Source organism: Symphalangus syndactylus, chromosome 20 (genome assembly GCF_028878055.3).
Source record: "Symphalangus syndactylus isolate Jambi chromosome 20, NHGRI_mSymSyn1-v2.1_pri, whole genome shotgun sequence".
NCBI classification, from domain to species: domain Eukaryota; kingdom Metazoa; phylum Chordata; class Mammalia; order Primates; family Hylobatidae; genus Symphalangus; species Symphalangus syndactylus.
Genome location: NC_072442.2, coordinates 23,679,077 through 23,698,649, shown reverse-complemented (window position 1 = coordinate 23,698,649; position 19,573 = coordinate 23,679,077). Strand labels below are relative to the sequence as shown.

General features: G+C 43.0%; 1 protein-coding gene and 2 long non-coding RNA genes across 6 annotated transcripts in view; 2 read left to right on the top strand and 1 right to left on the bottom strand.

Annotated features, from left to right (window-relative positions):
* The first annotated feature begins 6,486 nt into the window (after window positions 1-6,486).
* On the top strand, window positions 6,487-9,666 carry LOC134735209 (uncharacterized). The gene is made up of 2 exons (XR_010118046.1): window positions 6,487-6,549; window positions 9,466-9,666. It is a non-coding gene; the product is annotated as an uncharacterized lncRNA (long non-coding RNA).
* Window positions 6,549-14,146, bottom strand: LOC134735202 (uncharacterized). Of its 2 annotated transcripts, none has more exons than XR_010118032.1 (3): window positions 13,753-14,146; window positions 7,680-7,856; window positions 6,549-7,500 (listed from the first exon to the last, which is right to left on the bottom strand). It is a non-coding gene; the product is annotated as an uncharacterized lncRNA (long non-coding RNA). The 2 variants fall into 2 exon arrangements; XR_010118033.1 differs by lacking the exon at window positions 13,753-14,146 and adding an exon at window positions 8,515-8,593.
* Window positions 14,147-14,249: 103 nt separating this feature from the next.
* The window catches only part of HEATR6 (HEAT repeat containing 6), a 36,024-nt gene continuing 30,700 nt past the window's right edge, over window positions 14,250-19,573 (top strand). Inside the window, exons 1-3 of one of the 3 annotated variants that reach the window (XM_055255931.2) lie at window positions 14,250-14,501; window positions 16,972-17,079; window positions 19,408-19,548. In XM_055255931.2, coding sequence (XP_055111906.2) covers window positions 14,283-14,501; window positions 16,972-17,079; window positions 19,408-19,548 — 468 coding nt within the window. In that variant the 5' untranslated portion in view covers window positions 14,250-14,282. Of the gene's footprint in view, window positions 14,502-16,512; window positions 16,874-16,971; window positions 17,080-19,407; window positions 19,549-19,573 lie in introns of those variants that run through there. The other 2 variants (XM_055255940.2, XM_055255935.2) reach the window with 2 other exon arrangements.

Below are 19,573 nucleotides of genomic sequence, written 5' to 3'. Positions count from 1 at the left end.
GTCTTCTTTGGTAAAATATCTGTTCAAATATTTTGCCCATTTAAAAGAATTGAGTTCTTACTATCGAGTGTTGAGAGTTCTGGGTATATTCTGGATCCAAGTCCTTTATTAAATATATGATTTTCAAATATTAATGCAGTCTCTGGGCTGTCTTTTTTATTTTCTTACCAAGATCTTTCAAAGAGCAGAGATTCTTTTGCTGACGTCCAGTTTATCAATTTCTTCTTTTATGGATTATGCTTTTGGTGTAGTAAGAAATCATTGCCTGTAATCCCAGCACTTTGGGAGGCGGAGGCAGGCAGATCACGAGGTCAGGACACCGAGACCATCCTGGCTGACACAGTGAAACGCCGTCTCTACTAAAAATACAAAAAATTAGCCGGGCGTGGTGTCGGGCGACTGTAGTCCCAGCTACTCGGTAGGCTGAGGCAGGAGAATGGCATGAACCCGGGAGGCGGAGCTTGCAGTGAGCCGAGATTGCGCCACTGCACTCCAGCCTGGGCGACAAAGAAAGACTCCATCTCAAAAAACAAAAAAAAGAAAAAGAAATCATTGCCTAATGCAAGGTCAAAAAAATTTTCTTCTATATTTCTTCTAGAAATTTTAGTGTTTTAGATTTTACCTTTGGGTCTACGATATATTTGAGTTAATTTTCGAATATGTTGTGAGATAGCAATCAAAATCCATTTTTTTGGATGTGAACGTCCAATTATTCTTGTACCATTTATTTAAAAGACTGCCCTTTGTCCACTGAATTGTCTTTGCACTTTTATAAAAAACCAGTTGTCCATATATATGCAGGTCTATTTCAGGACTCTGCTCGAGTCCATTGATCTACTTTTCTCATGTCAATGTTCTCAGTATCCACTTAAGATTTTTTTTTTTTTTTTTTTTTTTTTTTTTGTCAGACGGAGTCTCGCTCTTTCATCCAGGCTGGAGTGCAGTGGCGCGATTTCAGTTCACTGCAAGCTCCGCCTGCCGGGTTCATGCCATTCTCTCACCTCAGCCTCCTGAGTAGCTGGGACTACAGGCGCCCACCACCAAGTCTGGCTAATTTTGTTTTTGTATTTTTACTAGAGACAGGGTTTCACCGTGTTAGCCAGGATGGTCTCGATCTCCTGACGTCATGATCCACCCACCTCGGCCTCCCAAAGTGCTGGGATTACAGGCCTGAGTCACCGCGCCCGGCCCACCTTAAGATTCTTAAAAAAGAAGAGCAAATTAAATCCAAAGTAATCAGAAGGAAGGAAATAGCAAAGATTAGAGTGGAAATCAACATGCTAGAAAACAGAAAAAATTCATTGAAACAAAAAGCTCTTTCTTTGAGAAGATCAATAAGATTGAAAACCTCTGGGAGGCTGAGGTAGAATGGCATGAACCTGGGAGGCAGAGCTTGCAGTGAGCAGAGATCACGCCACTGCACTCCAGCCTGGGCAACAGAGCGAGACTCCATCTCCAAAAAAAAAAAAAAAAAAAGAAAACCTCTAGCCACACTAATCAGGAAAGAAAGGGAGGATACAAATTAGCGATATCAGCGATGAGACAGCCAACATCCCTACAGACTTTCAGATATTAGGGGATGATAAGGATATTCAATGAACAATTTTATGACTTTTATTTTTGAGTTAAGATCTTACTCTGTCACCCAGACTAACTGAAGTGGCATGATCATAGCTCACTGCAGCCTCAAACACCTGCATTCAAGTGATCCTCCCACCTCAGACCCCTGAATAGTTGGGACTACAGGCATGTACCAAATTTTAGCTAATTTTAAAAAATGTTTTGAAGTGGCCGGGCGCGGTAGCTCACGCCTGTAATCCCAGCATTTTGGGAGGCTGAAGCAGGCAGATCACAAGGTCAGGAGATTGAGACCATCCTGGCTAACACAGTGAAACGCCGTCTCTACTAAAAATACAAAAAATTAGCCGGGCGTGGTAGTGGGCGCCTGTAGTCCCAGCTACTCTGGAGGCTGAGGCAGGAGAATGGCATGAACCCAGGAGGCGGAGCTTGCAGTGAATCGAGATTGTGCCACTGCACTCCAGCCTGGGCAACAGTGCAAGACTCCGTCTAAAAAAAAAAAATGTTTTGAAGCAACAGGGTCTTGTGATGTTGCTCAGGCTGGTCTCAAACTCCAAACCTCTGACAATCTCCCACCTCGCTGGGATTACTGGTGTGAGCCACCATGCCTAGCCTTAGGAGAATTTATATGACAACTTGGATGAAATGGACAAATTTCTTGAAAGACACAAACTACCAAAACTCATTTAATAAGAGATAGATAACCTGAAGAGCCCTTATCTATTAAAGAAATATAATCTGAAGTTAAAAATCCTTCCAGAGAAAAATTCAGGCCCAGGTAGCTCCTCTGGTGAATTCTATCACATTTAAGTAATAAATAATGCCAATTCTACACAAACTCTTTCAGAAAATTGAAGAGGAGTTAATACCCCCCAACTCGTTCTATGAGGCCAACATTACACTGATACTAAATCCAGAAAAAGAGTTTGCAAGGAAAAAGAAAAGAAACAATTCCAAACCAAAAAGCTACAGACCAATATCCCTCATGACAAGTATCTCTCTTAAAATTTTAGCGGCTGGGCGCAGTGGCTTACGCCTCTACTAAAACTACAAAAATTAGCTGGGCATGGTGGTGGGTGCTTGTAATCCCAGTTACTCGGGAGGCTGAGGCAGGAGAATTGCTTGAACCCAGGAAGCAGAAGTTGTAGTGAGCCAAGATCATGCCACTGCACTCTAGCCTGGGTGACAGAGCAAGACTCTGTCTCAAAGGAAAAAAAAAATAATTCATTAGTAACATGTTCATGGATAAGATGACCTTAACAATTTTAAGATGTCAATTATCTCCCAAATTCATCGACAAATTTATGCAAGTCCATTCAAAATTCCAACAGGACTTTTTCAAGTAAAATTTGAAATGAAGCATATACATACAGAAATCTACACCAATAATAAGTATACAGCACAATAGATTTTTGCAAAATGAATAACTCTATATAAACATGACTCAAATTAAAAAACAAAACAAAAAAAAACAAAACTAAAGTATTATCTGCACCTCAGGAACACCCCCAGCATCCCCAACCCTGGTAACTAGAGAATAGCTTTGCCTGTTTTGTACTTCATATAAATGGAGTGTAGGCCGGCTGCTGTGGCTCACGCCTGTAATCCCAACACTTTGGGAGGCCAAGGTGGAATTACTGGGCTCAGATCACTTGAGCCCAGGAATTCGAGGCTAGCCTGGTCAACATGGTGAAACCCCATCTCTACAAAAAATACAAAAAAATTAGCTGGGTCTGGTGGCACGCACCTGTAGTCCCAGCTACTCAGGAGGCTGAGGCAGGCAGATCGATTGAGCCCGGGAGGTTGAGGCTATAATAAGCTATGATTGCACCACTGCATTCCATCCTGGGCAGCAGAGTGAGACCTTGTCTCAAAAAAATAAATAAATAAAATAAAATAAAAAAGTGCAGATAGTGTAAAAAAGGAAAGTATATAATTGAATAAAACAAGAGCAGTTCCTTGGTGATGATAATGTATCATTAATTGAGAGGTATGATGAATTCAACCCTCTCCACCTGAGAGATCTCCAAAAACCTACAAAACAAACCAGCAGAAGACATAAAGCCTTCTGGTGAGCCTACCCTAGCAAGTCTAAACATGCCTGAATTCCAGTGGTAGACACAATTTAGGTTCTTCCGGCTTCCATCTCCCCACCCCCACCAGCTCCAAATAGAATAAAGTCCCTTTTGGGACTAATAACACCCTAGACTGGGTGGGTGTTAGGCGCTCCTCGTTCTTGTAGTTGGGCTCTTCTCATCACTCGGTTTCTTCATCTGCTAAATGGGTTTACTTGTCCTATCTAATTCACAAGCATTTGAGGAAGATCAAAATAGGGTAAGATACCTGAGAACAACTTGTTAACTGTAAAAGTATTGTTAAAATAAAAAACATTATTTATAAAGAAAAGTGGCCGGGTGCAGTGGCTCACTCCTGTAATCCCAGCACTTTGGGAGGCCGAGGCGGCTAGATCGCCTGAGCTCAGGAATTCAAGGTCAGCCTGGGCAATACGATGAAACCCTATCTCTACTAAAATACAAAAAATTAGCTGGGCATGGCAGTATGTGCCTGTTGTCCCAGCTACTGGTGAGCCTGAGGCAAGAGAATTGCTTGAACCTGGGAGGCGGAGGTTACAGTGAGCAGAGATCACGCCATTGCACTCCAGCCTGGGCAACACAGTGAGACACTGTCTCAAAAAACAAAAACAAAAAACAAAAAAAACAAAAAAAAACAGAAAAGTTTCAGGCCTATGTAACAGGCCTGCACATCCTGTACCCCTGAATTTAAAATAAAAGTTGAAGAAAATAAAAAAGTTTCAAGCAATTCCAGCCTGGATTTAAAAAAAAAATTTATAATGTGAAATATTTTCAGACAATATAAGTATTTTGATTTGTGGGAGAAAATGAGACCCTAAATTGAACACTTAAGTGCTATGGTTTCTGTATATTGCTTATTTATTTATATGTTAAACTTCAGATTACGTGTAATAAACTGTCTGTGGTGCAATGCTATTGATTTCCCTGCATTAGAAGCTGAATTAAATATGCATTACTTTGGGGCTGGTCATCATGGAGGAAGCTTAAAAGTTTTGACTGAAAATAAGTGAAGAGCATTAAGGCTTGCTAGGCCCCATCTCCCGTTGATCCCTACCACCCTAGGGAAGTTTTACTGCTTTTTGGCCATGTAGACATCCTTGTTTTAATGCTTCTTCTAATGGTATCTAATGGCTGCTTGGCTACATCACTAACTTTATAAAGACAAGGCTGCCTTCTCCAACCTTGTCTTGGGCACATTCTAGAGAAAAGTGGCACTTTTGAGTATATCCTATATCAAAATTCCATGCTGAGTCTCTTTTGCTTCATGTGTTCATTTGCTCATTCATTCATTCAACTAACACTTATTGAATATTCACATTGTTCTAAGCATTTGGCCAGTTGGTCTTCATCACCAAATTTATCACCACATAGACAAATAACATTTGTCTCTGTGATCAGTACTTGGAAGTGAATTACTACTCACTTGTCCTTGGAGAATATTAGATTATTGGGAAAAGCAAAGAGGTGGAGTCCTGGATTAGGATCCTACTTCCCTTCCCACCCAGGTGGGCTGCCTTGGTCAAGTTACTTTTCAGAATTAATTGAGATCTTCCTTGTGGCCTAGCATATAATCAGTTTCTATAAATATGTATGTTTGGAGAAAATGATATTTACTGTGTATGGGGTACAAAGTTTGATATAGAGACATTAAATTGATGCGGTAAATTGTTCATTAGAATTTTCCATAGTCGTATAGTGTTTTTTCTTATTTTTCAAATTTAAAATGTGATCAGACTGCATTTAGACCTTGTTTAAATTAATTCGGCCCAATACTCTGTGACCTTTTGAGCTTCAAAGTTTGCTGTATTCACTTGAATGTTTTCCCCTGCTTGACTCTTTAATTGCTCCTATTTTTATTTTAATTTACTTTAATTAATTAATTTATTTATTTTAGAGAGACAGAGTTTTGCTCTGCTGCCCAGGCTGGAGGGCAGTGGCACAATCATAGCTCACTGCAGCCTCAAACTCTGGCCTGAAGGGATCCTCCTGTCTTTGCTTCCCAAGTAATTGGGACTATAGGCATGTGCTACCACACCCAGCTATTTAAAAATATTTGTTGTAGAGATAGGGTCTTGCTCTGTTGCTCAGGCTGGTCTTGAACTTCTGTCCTCAAGCAATCCTCCTGCCACAGGCTATTCTATTGCTCCTATTTTATCAACTCTGTGCCTTCCTTCTGGGATTTCTATTACAGGTCCCTTTAGCCACAATTCCAAAATCCTAAAGTCTGAAAACCCAAAATGTTCCCATGAGTTGGCCACATTTATTTGGCAGTAAACCCTGACTGGACATGATGTCTATTTGTCATCTTTATTTCCTTCTGTGTTTTCCTACAAAAGTGTTGATGGTTTCAGTTACAGGGTACTGACCTAGACTCTGCAGGGAGGTGTATATATCAGCACATGCCCCACACCATCTTTCTAAAATCTTCCAACGCTGAATTTTGAAACACACCTGACTCCAAGGGTTTTGCATAAAGGATTGTTGGTCTGTATGTATGTCTACATTGGATCTCCTGAATAAATCTTCCACATCATTCTTGATTTTGTACTTCTCATATTTCTTCTCTGCATTCTAGGTGAATTTCTTGTGTGTCTACACTAAATTAGTGTTTGGCATTTCTGCCTCTTTGTAGTTTCTTTCTCCATGAACATCTTTTTGGATCTAGAGTGATTCCTCCTTTGGACTTCTTGCTCTGTATTGGTCAATGGTCCCTTCAATGTGACAGGAAGAAAACACGAAGCAGAAGCTCTGTTTGCCAGAACACTTCAAATGCAAGAAACAAAAACCCAGCTGGCTTTAGGAGAAAGGGAACGTTACTGGGAAGATAACGGGGAAGGTGATGAAACCAGGACATCTCCAGGAACCTCAGAGATTCCAGGTGCTATTCTCTCTCCTGCTCTCTCTCTCTCCCTGTCTTTCTCTTTCTCTCTCTCATCTCCCCCTGGCTTCACTGGCTTCATTTCCTCCCTCTGCAGTTAGATTGTTGTCCCTTAATTAGAAACATGAACACTAGTAGCATCAAATTCATCTCCTTTGAGCTCTGGATAGCGTTTCTCTTTTCCAGCTTCAGGGAAACATTTCAGGAGAGGCCAATTGGCCTAGCCTCGGTGTCATTCCCAGAACTGTGTCCACTGGATGAGGCCAATTATTATTATAATTTTTTTTGAGACAGAATCTTTTTTTTTTTTTTCTGAGACACAGTCTCACTCTGTCGTCCAGGCTAGAGTGCAGTGGTGTGATCTTGGCTCACTGCAACCTCCGCCTCCCAGGTTCAAGCGATTCTCCTGCCTCAGCCTCCCAAGTAGCTGGGATTACAGGTGTGCACCACCATGCTCAGCTAATTTTTGTATTTTTAGTAGAGACGGGGTTTTACTGTGTTGGTCAGGCTGGTCTGGAACTCCTGTGATCACCTGTCTTGCCTTCCCAAAGTGCTGGGATTAAAGACGTGGGCCACCCACCCTGCTGAGGCCAATTATCAAAAGAGGTGGGGGAGGGATGCTGAGCAGATTAAACAGCAACATCCACTTTCTACCTTTTCTGAAATGTTGATACATTCACTTCAAATTGGGGAGTTTCTCCTGCTTCTCCCGGGTGGTCGTCTTTGATTTGCAGGGTCGTTTCTTGCGTTTGCTCACGTGGGAGGAAGCCCCGCGGCGTGGATCTGCTGCCTGGTTCAGTGAGAAGGATCTGAGCTCCTGCGTGCTGGGTCGGCCCACCCTCAGCCCTCCAAGACAGGAGAGGAGAAGGGCTCTGTCAGTGTTCTCCCAGCACCAATTCCAGAAGCATTGGAATAGTAGCCTTTATAGTGTCTCTGTTAGGTTTCCGTTTGCTACGGTAACAGAAATAAAGAGGATTTATTGGCTCCCATCGCTTAAAAGGTCCATCACTGGTGGGGGTGGGGGATGGGATGTGGGGCAATCAGGGCTTCCACTCTGGTTCTTGGGACTCCCCAGGCTCATCTTTCCCCTGTGCTGGCAGCAAGGTGCCTGCCACAATTCTAGGCCTCACCTGACAACATGCCCAGGAAGACAGCCTCTTCCGGCAGCGATCTCTTCAGCACCAGGGTGTAATGTCCCAGAAGCTGCCAGCAGACTTCTCCTCACATCTCAGTGACTCCAACCCCTTTGTGAACCCATCCCTGTGTCCAGGGAGATGTCATGCACGAATCCGCTCAGGCCTGGTTTCCTGAAACAATCAATGGTTGTGGATAGAAATCCGCTTAGGCCAATTGGACCAATCCCTGGTGCTGGCAGTGAGGTCAGTCTTGAAGCACATGGGTTATGTGAGGGAAGGTGGGTATCTGAATGAAAGCTGGGATACTGCAGGGCAGAAGGAAATGGGTGCTGGGTAGGAAACCCCTTAACTAGCATCCTCTGCCTCCTTTCCATGTCTGAACCAAGTCCCTGCCATCCCAAACTCTGCCGGAAATTCCCGTGAGAATCCGGGAGGGGAGATAAACTAGATGTTCACACTCACCTTGCCATTTTATCCCCCAAACCCTTAGAGACCACCCAATTCAAACCTCTCATTTTACAGATAATGAGTCTCAGAGAGACAAGTGACTGCCCAAGGTCACGCTGTGGCTACAGTTGGCTGTAAAGGCATTCAAACCTTCCCAGTTCTTTTTCTGAGACCCGTCTGTGATGGGTAATTTTATGTGTCAATGTGGCTAGGCCACAATACCCAGATATTTGACCAAACATTATTTTAGATATTTCTGTGAAGGTATTTTTTAGATGTGATTAACATTTAAATCAACAGATTTTGAGTAAAGCAGATGACCTTTGAAAAGGTAGGTGGGCCTCACTCAATCAGCTGAAGGCCTTAATAGGAAAATGATTACCTGCCCAGAAGAAGAGGGAATCCTGTGAGTGGACTCAGCTGCACCTCTTCCGTGGGTCTCCAGCCTGCCTGCTGACCCTGCAGATTTTGGACTTTGCCAGCCTTCACAATGGCAGGAGCCAATTTTTAAAATTAAATTCCTCTCCCTGTGCATATACATCCCATTGGTTCTGTTTCTCCGGAGAATTCCAACTTCCCTGAAGGCTCAACCTGTTCTTTATCCTGACTTTGGACCTACACCAATGTTTAAAAAAGTAATATTCTAGGGCTGGGCAGGGTGGCTCATGACTGTAATCTCAGCACTTTGAGAGGCCGAAGTGGGTGGATCACGAGGTCAGGAGATCGAGACCATCCTGGCTAACAGGGTGAAACCCTGCCTCTAAAAATACAAAAAAGAATTAGCCGGGTGTGGTGGCGGGTGCCTGTAGTCCCAGCTACTCAGGAGGCTGAGCCAGGAGAATGGTGTGAACCCAGGAGGCGGAGCTTGCAGTGAGCTGAGATCGCGCCACTGCACTCTAGCCTGGGTGACAGAGTGAGACTCCGTCTCAAAAAAAAAAAAAAAAGAGTATGTTCATTTTAACCCTGTGATGTACATTGCCATGTTGACTTATGAGAACCCCGTTTCTGTGAAAATATCTCAGGGGCCTCACAGGATAATTTACTTGTTTTCAGTAGCCATTAGTTGAAAAATGCATAAAAAAAAGCTACCATAAACTAAGTTGCACTAAACACAACAGAATCAGCATACACTTTAAATAAAAACCCTTTGTGTTCAGAATGTATTGTTTGGCCAATCTACCTGCAATCCTTGGGCTGCTTAGGGCCTGGCTGGCTCTTTGTAGCTGTGATTGATTTCCCAAATTAGGAACTGTTGCCTCTTGATTGTATTCTGTGGATCCAGGTCCCCAAAACAGCAGGTCTTGGAGATAATTTTTTTTTGTCTTTTTCTCAGATGAAGAGTTATCTTGAGGATCATCTTTCTCTAAGATCATCATCCCTTCCTGGAGTTCCTATCTTCCAAGATGTGACTGTCTAGAGTTCCTTGACTAGGAAGAGGGATGAAAATGGCGAGCCTGTGGATGGAGACTACAGGGGATATGGGAGGCAGGGAAGAGGGGTTGCTTCTTTTAATAAATCGTCATTGTTAAAAGCACTCATACTATTTGAGTTATTTGGTTAAAGGTGAGGAGGAGGGGGAGGAGGACGGACAACACTTGTTGCGTACTGACTATCAACAAGGACCATGTTAAATTCTCCCCAGGCATTATCTAAGTATCCCTTAACAACCTTTTGACTGCACTTCTTATCATCACCATTTGAGGACACTGAGGTTTGGGGCAAAGTCATATAGCAGGTAAGTGTCAGGGCCTAAACTATAATCTCATGTCGAATGCCATATAAGGCCTATGCATCATAGCATGGTGGTCAGGAGCCCTGATTCTGAATTTCAAACCCAGGCCCACCACACAGCCATGTGGCCTTCAGTGAGAGTCTTCATCTTTCTGTCAGTTTCTCATATATATAATAGTACCTCATGAAACTACAAAGATTAAAGAGGGTCACGTAAAGTGCTGACACATAGCATTCAGTAAGTGTTAACTACAATGATTATTAACACAGTAGTACCCCAATCCACGGGGGATATGTTCCAAGAACCCCAGTGAATGCACAAAACTGTGGATGGTATCAAACTCTACATATACTGCCGTGGATAGTATCAAACTCTCTATATATGTGTTCTGTCCCATAAATACATACTTATGATAAAGTGTAATTTATAAATTAGGCACAGTAAGAGATTAACAATAACTAATAATAAAATAGAACAAATATAACAATATGCCAGCATTACCATTCTTATGCTTTGAGACCATTATTAAGCAAAATAAAGGTTACTTGAACACAAGCACTGGGACAGTGGATCTCATAACTGAGATGGTTATTAAGTGACTAACAGGTGGGTAGCATATAAGGCGTGGATATGCTTGACTAAGGGATGATTCACATTCCAGGCAGAATGAAGTGGGATGGCACAAGATTTCATCACGCTACTCAGAACAGCAGCAAGTTGAAATGTATGAATTGTTTATTTCTGGAATTTTCCATTTTGTATTTTTTTTTTTTTTGGATGGAGTTTTGCTTTGGTCACCCAGGCTGGAGTGCAATGGTGCGATCTCGGCTCACTGCAATCTCTGCCTCCCAGGTTCAAGTGATTCTCCTGCCTCAGCCTCCCAAGTAGCTGAGATTACAGGTGTGTGCCACCATATCCGGCTAATTTTTGTATTTTTAGTAGAGATGGGGTTTCAACATGTTGGTCAGGCTGGTGTCGAGCTCCTGACCTCCAGTGATCAGCCCGTCTCGGACTCCCAAAGTGCTGGGATTACAGGCATGAGCCACTGTGCCCAGAGCATTTCATATTTTCATACTGCAATTGACCACGGCTAAATGAAAAGGCTGAAAATGAAACTACTGATAAGGGGGGACTACTATGTAATCAAATACATAGGCTGATGACCCTGAAACAGAACTCAAGGCCAATCCTCCTTCCTAGCCTCTCCTGGTTCAATGTATAATCTGGATACCGAAATCAAGCTCCTCTCTTCTGGTTTTCCCCATTACAAAATGTGGGAGGTAAAAAACAATGGGTTTACAGTTTCTTGTCTATGTTCTTCACAATCACAGCCAGCCTGGGCTGCAATCTGATTTCAACCAATTTGCTGCCTGTGCAGCCTTGACCAACCATTTATACTCTTTGGCACCATTTTCTCAACTGTAAAAGGGGAAAATAATAATATCTACCTAATTTGATGCTAAGACTTATAAAACTTTATAGTTTACAAAGCATTTTTCACAAGAATCCCATTTGATTTTCACACCAACCAATGGCAAACAGGGGACCCTGAATAAAAAATTAGTGAATTCATTCATTCTGTTAACAAGTATTGTGGGCATCTACCACATCCCAGAGGCTGTGCTAGCCCTGGGATACGACAGTGAATGAGACAAACGGGATCTGTGCCTTCATAAAGTTAACATTCTAGAGAAGGCAACAGATGATAAAGTCAGCAAATAAACAAGATAACTGCAGGTTATGGTCAATTTTCTGAAGGAAATAATCAAAGATGTGAATTAGAATGAACTGGGGGTATGCAAGCGTACGTGAGTTAGGATGACCCAGACTCTCATGAAGGGACAGAAGTGAAGTCTTGAGAGGTTTCCACACATGAAAGGAGTGAAATTCCACTGAGGTTCCAGATCATCCGATGCAGGATCTAACAAAGGAAATGGCTGTGAACGTGCTTAGCACCCCTTAAAGCCCCTCAGTCACTGTAGGACTATGAAAATGCGGAGAATTGAGGAGGAGACAGAAGATTTTCTTGGAAGAGAGCTTTTGCCATGCTGTGTTTCCACAGTTTCAGGGTGGGAGGTGGGAGCAGGAGTGCTCCTGTCTAAACTCAAGCCAATGCAGGGTGCCTTCAAAGGCCTTCCTCAGAGCTTGAGATATGTTTCCTTCAGTTGGTGATCATTGCAGAGTAGGGATGTCCATTTCCTTAAAGGAACCACACTAATCCACAAGGGTATATTCTACCGGAACTGAACAGACCGGCATCAGTATACTGTATTTTACAATTCCTGGGCCATTCCACCCTGAATAACACAATATGTAGGTCATCCATATTGCAACTTAAGGTGAACCACACCAAACCCAGATCCTTCCCACAGTCTCTTCAAACCTGCATTGTGGAAATGACCAGGCCTCACATCCTTCTAGCCCAATGTGTAAGACAGCTCTTTAGTACTACTTCACATACTCCTGGTCTTACATTCTTATTCTAGCCATTGCTACAGCAACTAGTTTATCACGGGCATCTACTAGCTTAGCACAGGTATAACTGGTGAGAGCCTTGCCTCAGATATGCACCTAGTTTCCCCATGTTTGCCTCAGGGCTTCTTTGACTATGCAACATAGGACTCCTCCAGGAACCAAGCACAGATGCATGCTCCACACAGGAACACCAGTGAATTAATGCCTTGTGGGCAACTTTTGACAATAGAGTTCAAAAGCTGAGAGATAAATGCTTCCCCTCTTTGTTCCTCAGAAGGGTTTTGAGAGCTTCACAAGGCTTCTCAGAAACTCCTGAGGACTGAACAATCAGTCACCCTTTGCAATGGCCAACTCAATAGCACATATTGGTATTAATTCTCCTTCCTTCTCTGTTCATTCCTGGATAAATCCCTCACCTATTAACCTCGTCTGAGGCTCTGCTATCAGGGAACGCAGATTAAAATACCCAACGACTAGGTTTCAGCTCCTGATCTTCTCTGAACAAATGCTTGAATACATTTCTTTACACGAATACACACACATACATGCACAATACAATGCACATATGTACACAGACCAGGAATAAGAAATAATATACCCGCAGAATGGAATCTAAATCCAAACAAAAAAATTAACATTTCTCCTCAAGTCCAGTCTTCAGAAAACCACCTCTGCTAAAGCATACCCCCAATTTCCACTGCTGAACAGAAATGTTTTATTCTCAGAATAAAACATACATTCAGGTGACTTCAAGGTTTTCCCTAAGGGCTAGGGGTGAGGATTTGCTTTATATTTGCATAACTCAAAGGCCCTAGGATGGTTTTCCCAATCTGCCCAACTGTGAAAGTCAAGCCTTCACTTCCTGGATGACAGAAAACTGATCATAGATTTTTAAATGGCCATTTTATTCTCCAGCTTCTTGACTTCAACGCTTCAGAAAATCTTGGGGTGTCTCATCTCAACCTGGTCACCCTTAGGCAGATTATATTTTACATGATTCAGTTGAACTCCAAAATTCCTCTTCTAGTGGGGCGAGGTGCCTCATGATCCACAAGAGGATTCACACTGGGAAAAAGGGAGAAAAAGGAACCAAGAGTGCAGCCAGCTGTCACTTAAGTAAGGAAAGCTGCCCTATATTCCACTGGCCAGATTGTAATCACATAGCCACAGCCAACTGCAAGGAATGCTGGGGAATGTAGCCTTTATTTCAGGTGGTTTTGAGCCTGGGGAAAGATTTTAGAAGAGTAGAAGGGTGCCTTAGAACTAGCGGCTTCTGCTACTGCCATCCACAGCATACCCTCTCCAACTCCAGCCCGAATCTGAAACTCTAGTACTGAACAGAGTACATTGAGCCCTGTCCAGGAACAAACTCTGGGAGGACAAACTTTCTGGAAGCACAAATTGAGCACTCACTTTTCAGTCAGGGCTCAAGAAGGAGTGGCCGGCGAAAAATCTCCAAGCCAATTTCTTTCTTTCTTTTTTTTTTTTTGAGACGGAGTCTCACTCTGTCGCCCAGGCTGGAGTGCAGTGGTGCGGCTTACTGCAAGCTCCGCTTCCCGGGTTCATGCCATTCTCCTGGCTCAGCCTCCCGAGTAGCTGGGACTACAGGCGCCCGCCACCATGCCCGGCTAATTTTTTTTTGTATTTTTAGTAGAGACGGGGTTTCACCGTGTTAGCCAGGATGGTCTCGATCTGCTGACCTCGTGATCCGCCCGCCTTGGCCTCCCAAAGTGCTGGGATTACAGGCGTGAGCCACCGCGCCCGGCTTCCAAGCCAATTTCTGACAAGCATTTGCAGGGTACTAGTCCGAGGGGTCCCGTAGTCATAGAAACCCCTCTGAGTCCCAGTCCGGCCTAAAAAAGGTACTTCCAGAGCTAGCGCGCGGAGGCGGAGGATGCTCCGGAAGTATTTCTCTGGGACCCCGCCCCCGCCACGTAGAAAAGATGGCTGCTGTGCAAGTTGCCGGCTTGTTGACTTCGGGGCAGCAGCGGGAGACACCGCGGGAAGCAATCCCTGAGCCAGGCAATGGGTTTCGCCGCTTGTCTGCCAGGCTCTGCGCCCTGCGCTCGGATGACAGCAGCTCCGCCCGCACCGAGATCCACCTGCTCTTCGATCAGCTCATCTCCGAGAACTACAGCCAGGGCAGTGGTGTGGCCCCGCAGGTAGGCAGCGCGCCTGGGAGAGAGCGGGTGCGGCGCCTGCCGGCCCCAGCCCCACCCCTCCGGGAACCCAGCTGGTGGCCTTCGCCTGCCTTTCCCTGCTCTTCCCACTCTGGCGCCTGATGATTTAGTTTCAGGCTGGCGTGTCCGCTCCTACCTTGGCACATCCTTAGTTCTCCATCTGGAAGACCCTGCAGGAACTGGCACTCTCCAGTCATTCAAAATCCAACTTGAGGACTCCTGCTCTGATAATGCCTTGGGTTTCCTCTCTGATACCACCTTTCCATCTGCCCGCACCCTCCTTCACTCCCTCTCTATGCACCCAGAACACTGTTGACAAAATGCATTACTACTGTTTATTGCATATATGATACACGGACCACGTGGGAATCTTAGAACTTGGGTAGTGTTAGGTCTTTTTTGCTGATGAAAATACTGAAGCTCATAAAAATACAGTATACAAAACTCTGCACAAAGCCCCTACGTTTTCTGTTCCTACACACTAGCTCCTTCCCTCTGCCATCTGAGTTATCACACACATCAGGCCTTAAATTAATGAATTCTCTGAACTGTTGACACCATGGCCTTCTGGCCCTACGTAGTAAAGAGGGAAGTGGTCCAAGTTGCCTGCTTGCACAGGCATCTCAAACTAGACAGTTCCTAAAGATGAAATTCATTAGTTCCAAACATACATTCCCGTCCCCAGCCCATCCCACCTTCCAACACACATGCACCATCCACCAAGTCACACAAGACACAAACACTGGTTCTTCCCTCCTTCATCCCAGATCCTGTCCAATTCAGATATTTCAGAATGTGTCTCATATATATTTCTCCGTTCATCCCCTCATGTCTGTTCCCATAACGCGTGCCTTAGACCTCAGGCAAGGCGACTTATGCCTGGACTGTTCCGCTGGTCTCTTCTGACTGATCTCCTGCCTCCTGTCTGGCTCTTCTCCAAGCCAGTCATTCCTCTGATGCCAGAATGATCTTTTCTTTAGGAGGAAAAAAAAATTGATCATAAAATTTAAAATCTGCTTTCGAAAAGTCTTCAATACATATTGGTAAATGGTTGAAGCAAGTTGCAGAACAATTCATACAGAATGAGATCAGTGTGAAGCTGGAGGAGGGATTTTAAAATATGTGTGTTTATATATGCAAAGTAAAAGGTCTGAAAGAATTGACTACAGAATAATAGTGTATGTCATTAGGAAGCAGAGTGAGATTAAGGCAGTAGTCGGGGAGTTTTGCTGTATTTGTATAATTGGATACTTTTGCAACAAAACTTCCATTCTCTCCTGTTACTCCCCCTTTTGTTCCTGTGTGTAGTCATGTAAAACTTGCTGTTCTTCAGGCACCTACTGGTATTTCACACCTCCAGGTTTTTGCATACTCTGTCCACTTTGCTTGCAGTGTTTTTTGATGCCCTATCTGGCAAATTTCTCCTCATCCTTAAAATCATTCCAGATTCCGCTTTACAATCACCTCCATAAGACCTCCCTAATTACTGTTTCTGGACAGAGTTTGTACTTTATTCTCTCAGTACTTAATTCACCTTATTTTAATTGTTGTGTTTCTTTCTCTTTCACTAGTTTCTGAGCTCTTTGAGGTTCAGGAACATGTTTGTTTTTACCTTTGGAGCCCAAGGACCTAGCACACTATGGCACATAGTAGGTGCTCAGAACCTTGTCATTCTATAAACATCGATGGATGAATGAAGAGTGTGACTTGCAAATAGGTCTCTCTCTTTTTTTTTTTTTTTTTTAAGAATTCCCTAATTATGCATAAAATCCGTAGAAGTGTTAGGTCTGATTTTTCCCAACGGCATTGAAAATCTGGTTCACTTACCTTTTGATATTTTTAACTTCAGTTTGTGCTTTTATACCCTAGAAGCTTTTTTTTGGTTATTTAATTATACTGTCTCTACATATATAGAGCACAGAGTCTTCAGCCTGACCAAAACCATACTGATTCTTTTCCTTTTTTTTTTTCTTTTTTCTTTTTTTTAAGAGACAAGGTCTCTGTCATCCAGACTGGAGTGCAGTAGCAAGATCATAGCTCACTGTGACCTAGAACTCCTGGGCTCAAGCCATCCTCCCACCTCAGCCTCCCAAGAAGCTAGGACTACACACCACCATATCCAGCTAATTTTTTTAAAAAAGTTTTTTCTGTAGAGATGGAGTCTCACTATGTTGCCCAAGCTGGTCTTGGACTCCTGGGCTCGAGCAGTCCTCCCGCTTTGACCTCCCGAAGAACTGGGATTAGGTGTGAGCCAGTGTGCCTGGCTTTTTCCTTCTTTTTTAGCACATCCTGTTTTTGTTCTATCACTTCATTTTTTTCCTTCCTGCCTCACATTTTCTTTCCCCATTTTGAATGTGAATATTTACTTTTATTTTCCCATTTGGCTGTGTTTTGAGGATCTTCACTTGACTAGTAAGTATTTTACCTCTTTATCTTTTTTTTTTTTTGGTAGGACGTTAGTGCTCTTCTTGTCCAGGCGTGCCGACTGGTACCTCTTAATCAGAATCATCTCGTCAGCAAAGTGTCCCAGCTTATCCACCATTTACTTAACAGATTACAGGTAATCATGTGTGTAACTCTAGAATTCAGATCATGAACTTTGAGAGTAAGTAAATCTCTTTGAAATACTACATCTGTAGTAGGTATGATAGGCTATTTTTTGAGATGCTATAGGAAAAGCAAATGCCTTAAAAAGAATGCTTTTAAAGCAAGTAAACTCTGATCCAAAAAAATTATTCTGTAGAATTCTAGAAGTTTGTTTATTAGAAGTATGCCTTTCTGTTTGGTTCAGTAAACCAATATCATTCAGGCCTCCCAACCTTATAATTTCTTTTTTTTTTGATACGGAGTCTCACACTGTCGCCCAGGCTGGAGTGTGGCGTGATCTCAACTCACTGCAAGCCCCGCCTCCCGAGTTCACACCATTCTCCTGCCTCAGCCTCCCAAGTAGCTGGGACTACAGGCACCCACCACCACGCCCAGCTAATTTATAATTTCTTATGGAAGATATATTTGAACAAAATATATCTAAGAATAAATTGAAATAATCCCCTGCCTCTTTCCCACCAATATTTTTCCCCTTTCCTGAAGCTACCATTTTTATGGTCTACTTGTGATGCTTCTAAAATATTAGAAGTAGCTTGGGGCCAAGGGGACAGCAGGATAAAAAGACCCCAGTTATTTATTTAAGACTGTTACCACATGAGTATGTTTATATATTTAAGAGCACAGGCGGAGCTTGCAGTGAGCCGAGATTGCGCCACTGCACTCCAGCCTGGGTGACAGAGCGAGACTCCATCTCAAAAAAAAAAAAAAAAAAAAAAAAAAAAAGAGCACAAAACATATCAACTAGCATTATGTGAATTAGGATGCTTTTGGCTGCAATAAACAGAAAAGCCATCCCAGAGTCACTAAACAATTTTTGAAAAAATAAAAAGAAATCACTCCGTGTCCCAAGTCCCAAAGGAGGCATCTGTAGCCCCTTAATAATAAGAGGCTCATCTTTCCCTTCACCATCCTCAGCATGTGGGTTGTCCTCAGCTAGCATCTCTCACAGTCATAAGATGGCTGTGCCAATTCTGGACATCCCATGGCAAAGAAATATTAATATTCAGCAGAAACTAAATAACTTTATTTTATGTTGTGTCTCTTGTACTTAAGAGTAAGGAAACGTGTCCCGTAAACTCTCTAGTAGACTCCCCAGTATCTTGCTGGAGAGACTTAGGTCATATAAATACCTCTCTAAACCAGTCTTTAAGCAGGAGAATGGCTCCAGCTGGTAGTTTCAACCTTCACTACACATTAGTATCACTTGGAGGAGGACTTAAGCTCCCTCGATGCTTACAATGTACAGCCACAATTAGCCTACATCAGGGTTTCTCAACCTCAACACTATTGATATTTTGGCTCAGATCATTGTTTTAGGGGCTGTCTTGCACATTGTGGAATGTTTAGCAGCATCCTTGGCCTCTACCCACTAGATGCCAGTAGCACCTCTCCAACTGTGACAGTCAAAAATGTATACAGGAATTTGCCAAATGTTCCTTGGGGGTTAAGGTTGCCCCAGGTTGCCCCACTCTCTTAAACTAATTAGCATTTACCCTTAGGTCTCACGTGGGAGAGGTGGACATTCAAATTAAATTAGTACTCTGCCAACAGGGAAGGAAGAAATGGATGCTAGTAGGTAACCAACAGTGTCTGCTGCATGGAGTAAGGCTGTTTCAGTTTAGAATCTTTGAAACTAACATGGGGTAGCTTATGTATGTTTACTATTTTGAGGTGTATCATCTTTGTAACACTGGCAATTGGAGATGTTCCTGATCACCAGTGGCACCTATAACCCTTTACCAGCTTTCCAGCACTTGGTGACGGTTTGTCTCAATTGTCCATGAATTCAAGACCAGACTTTGATTAGCCTGGTCTGTCCCAACAACATTATCAGCTCCTTGACAGCAGGGATATGCCCTCTCTTCATGGTGTATTCCTCATGTCATGTTAGAGATGCAGTATTTAGCAGTTATATTGGTTCACTGTGTATTCGTTGAGTGTTTATTATGTATAAGGCAGTTTAATTAAATTTCAGTGCATTGAAATACTCATATCTGTGTATTCACAGCTGCCAATGTCTGGTTAGTTCAAGGAAAAGTTACAAGGACTTTATCAAGTTCTACTTTACTAAAGAGGAAGAAGTGAGCAAGACCTTGGGGTGGGGAGAAGGCCCCTACATTGATCAAACTTTCAGGCCCTTTAGAGGTGATCCTTTTGACACATAAACGACAGACACACACTCTGTCTTTTATACAGCTTGATTCATGTGAGCATCCATGTCCATAAAAGCATAATCTTTTTTAAAAGTTAGATCAGAATGTATCTTTTCCTGTCCTGTTAGGTAATTGTTGATGAACAGCACTTGGATTTCCTGTTGGCATATACTATTTCAGCTATTCATCAGTGTAGTTCCTGGACACACATGGAAATTCTTCAAGCCCTGGCAGCTCTGGTGTACTGCAATGGCTCAAAATGTCAAAAGGTAAAGTGCTTTATCCTTCCTTTGA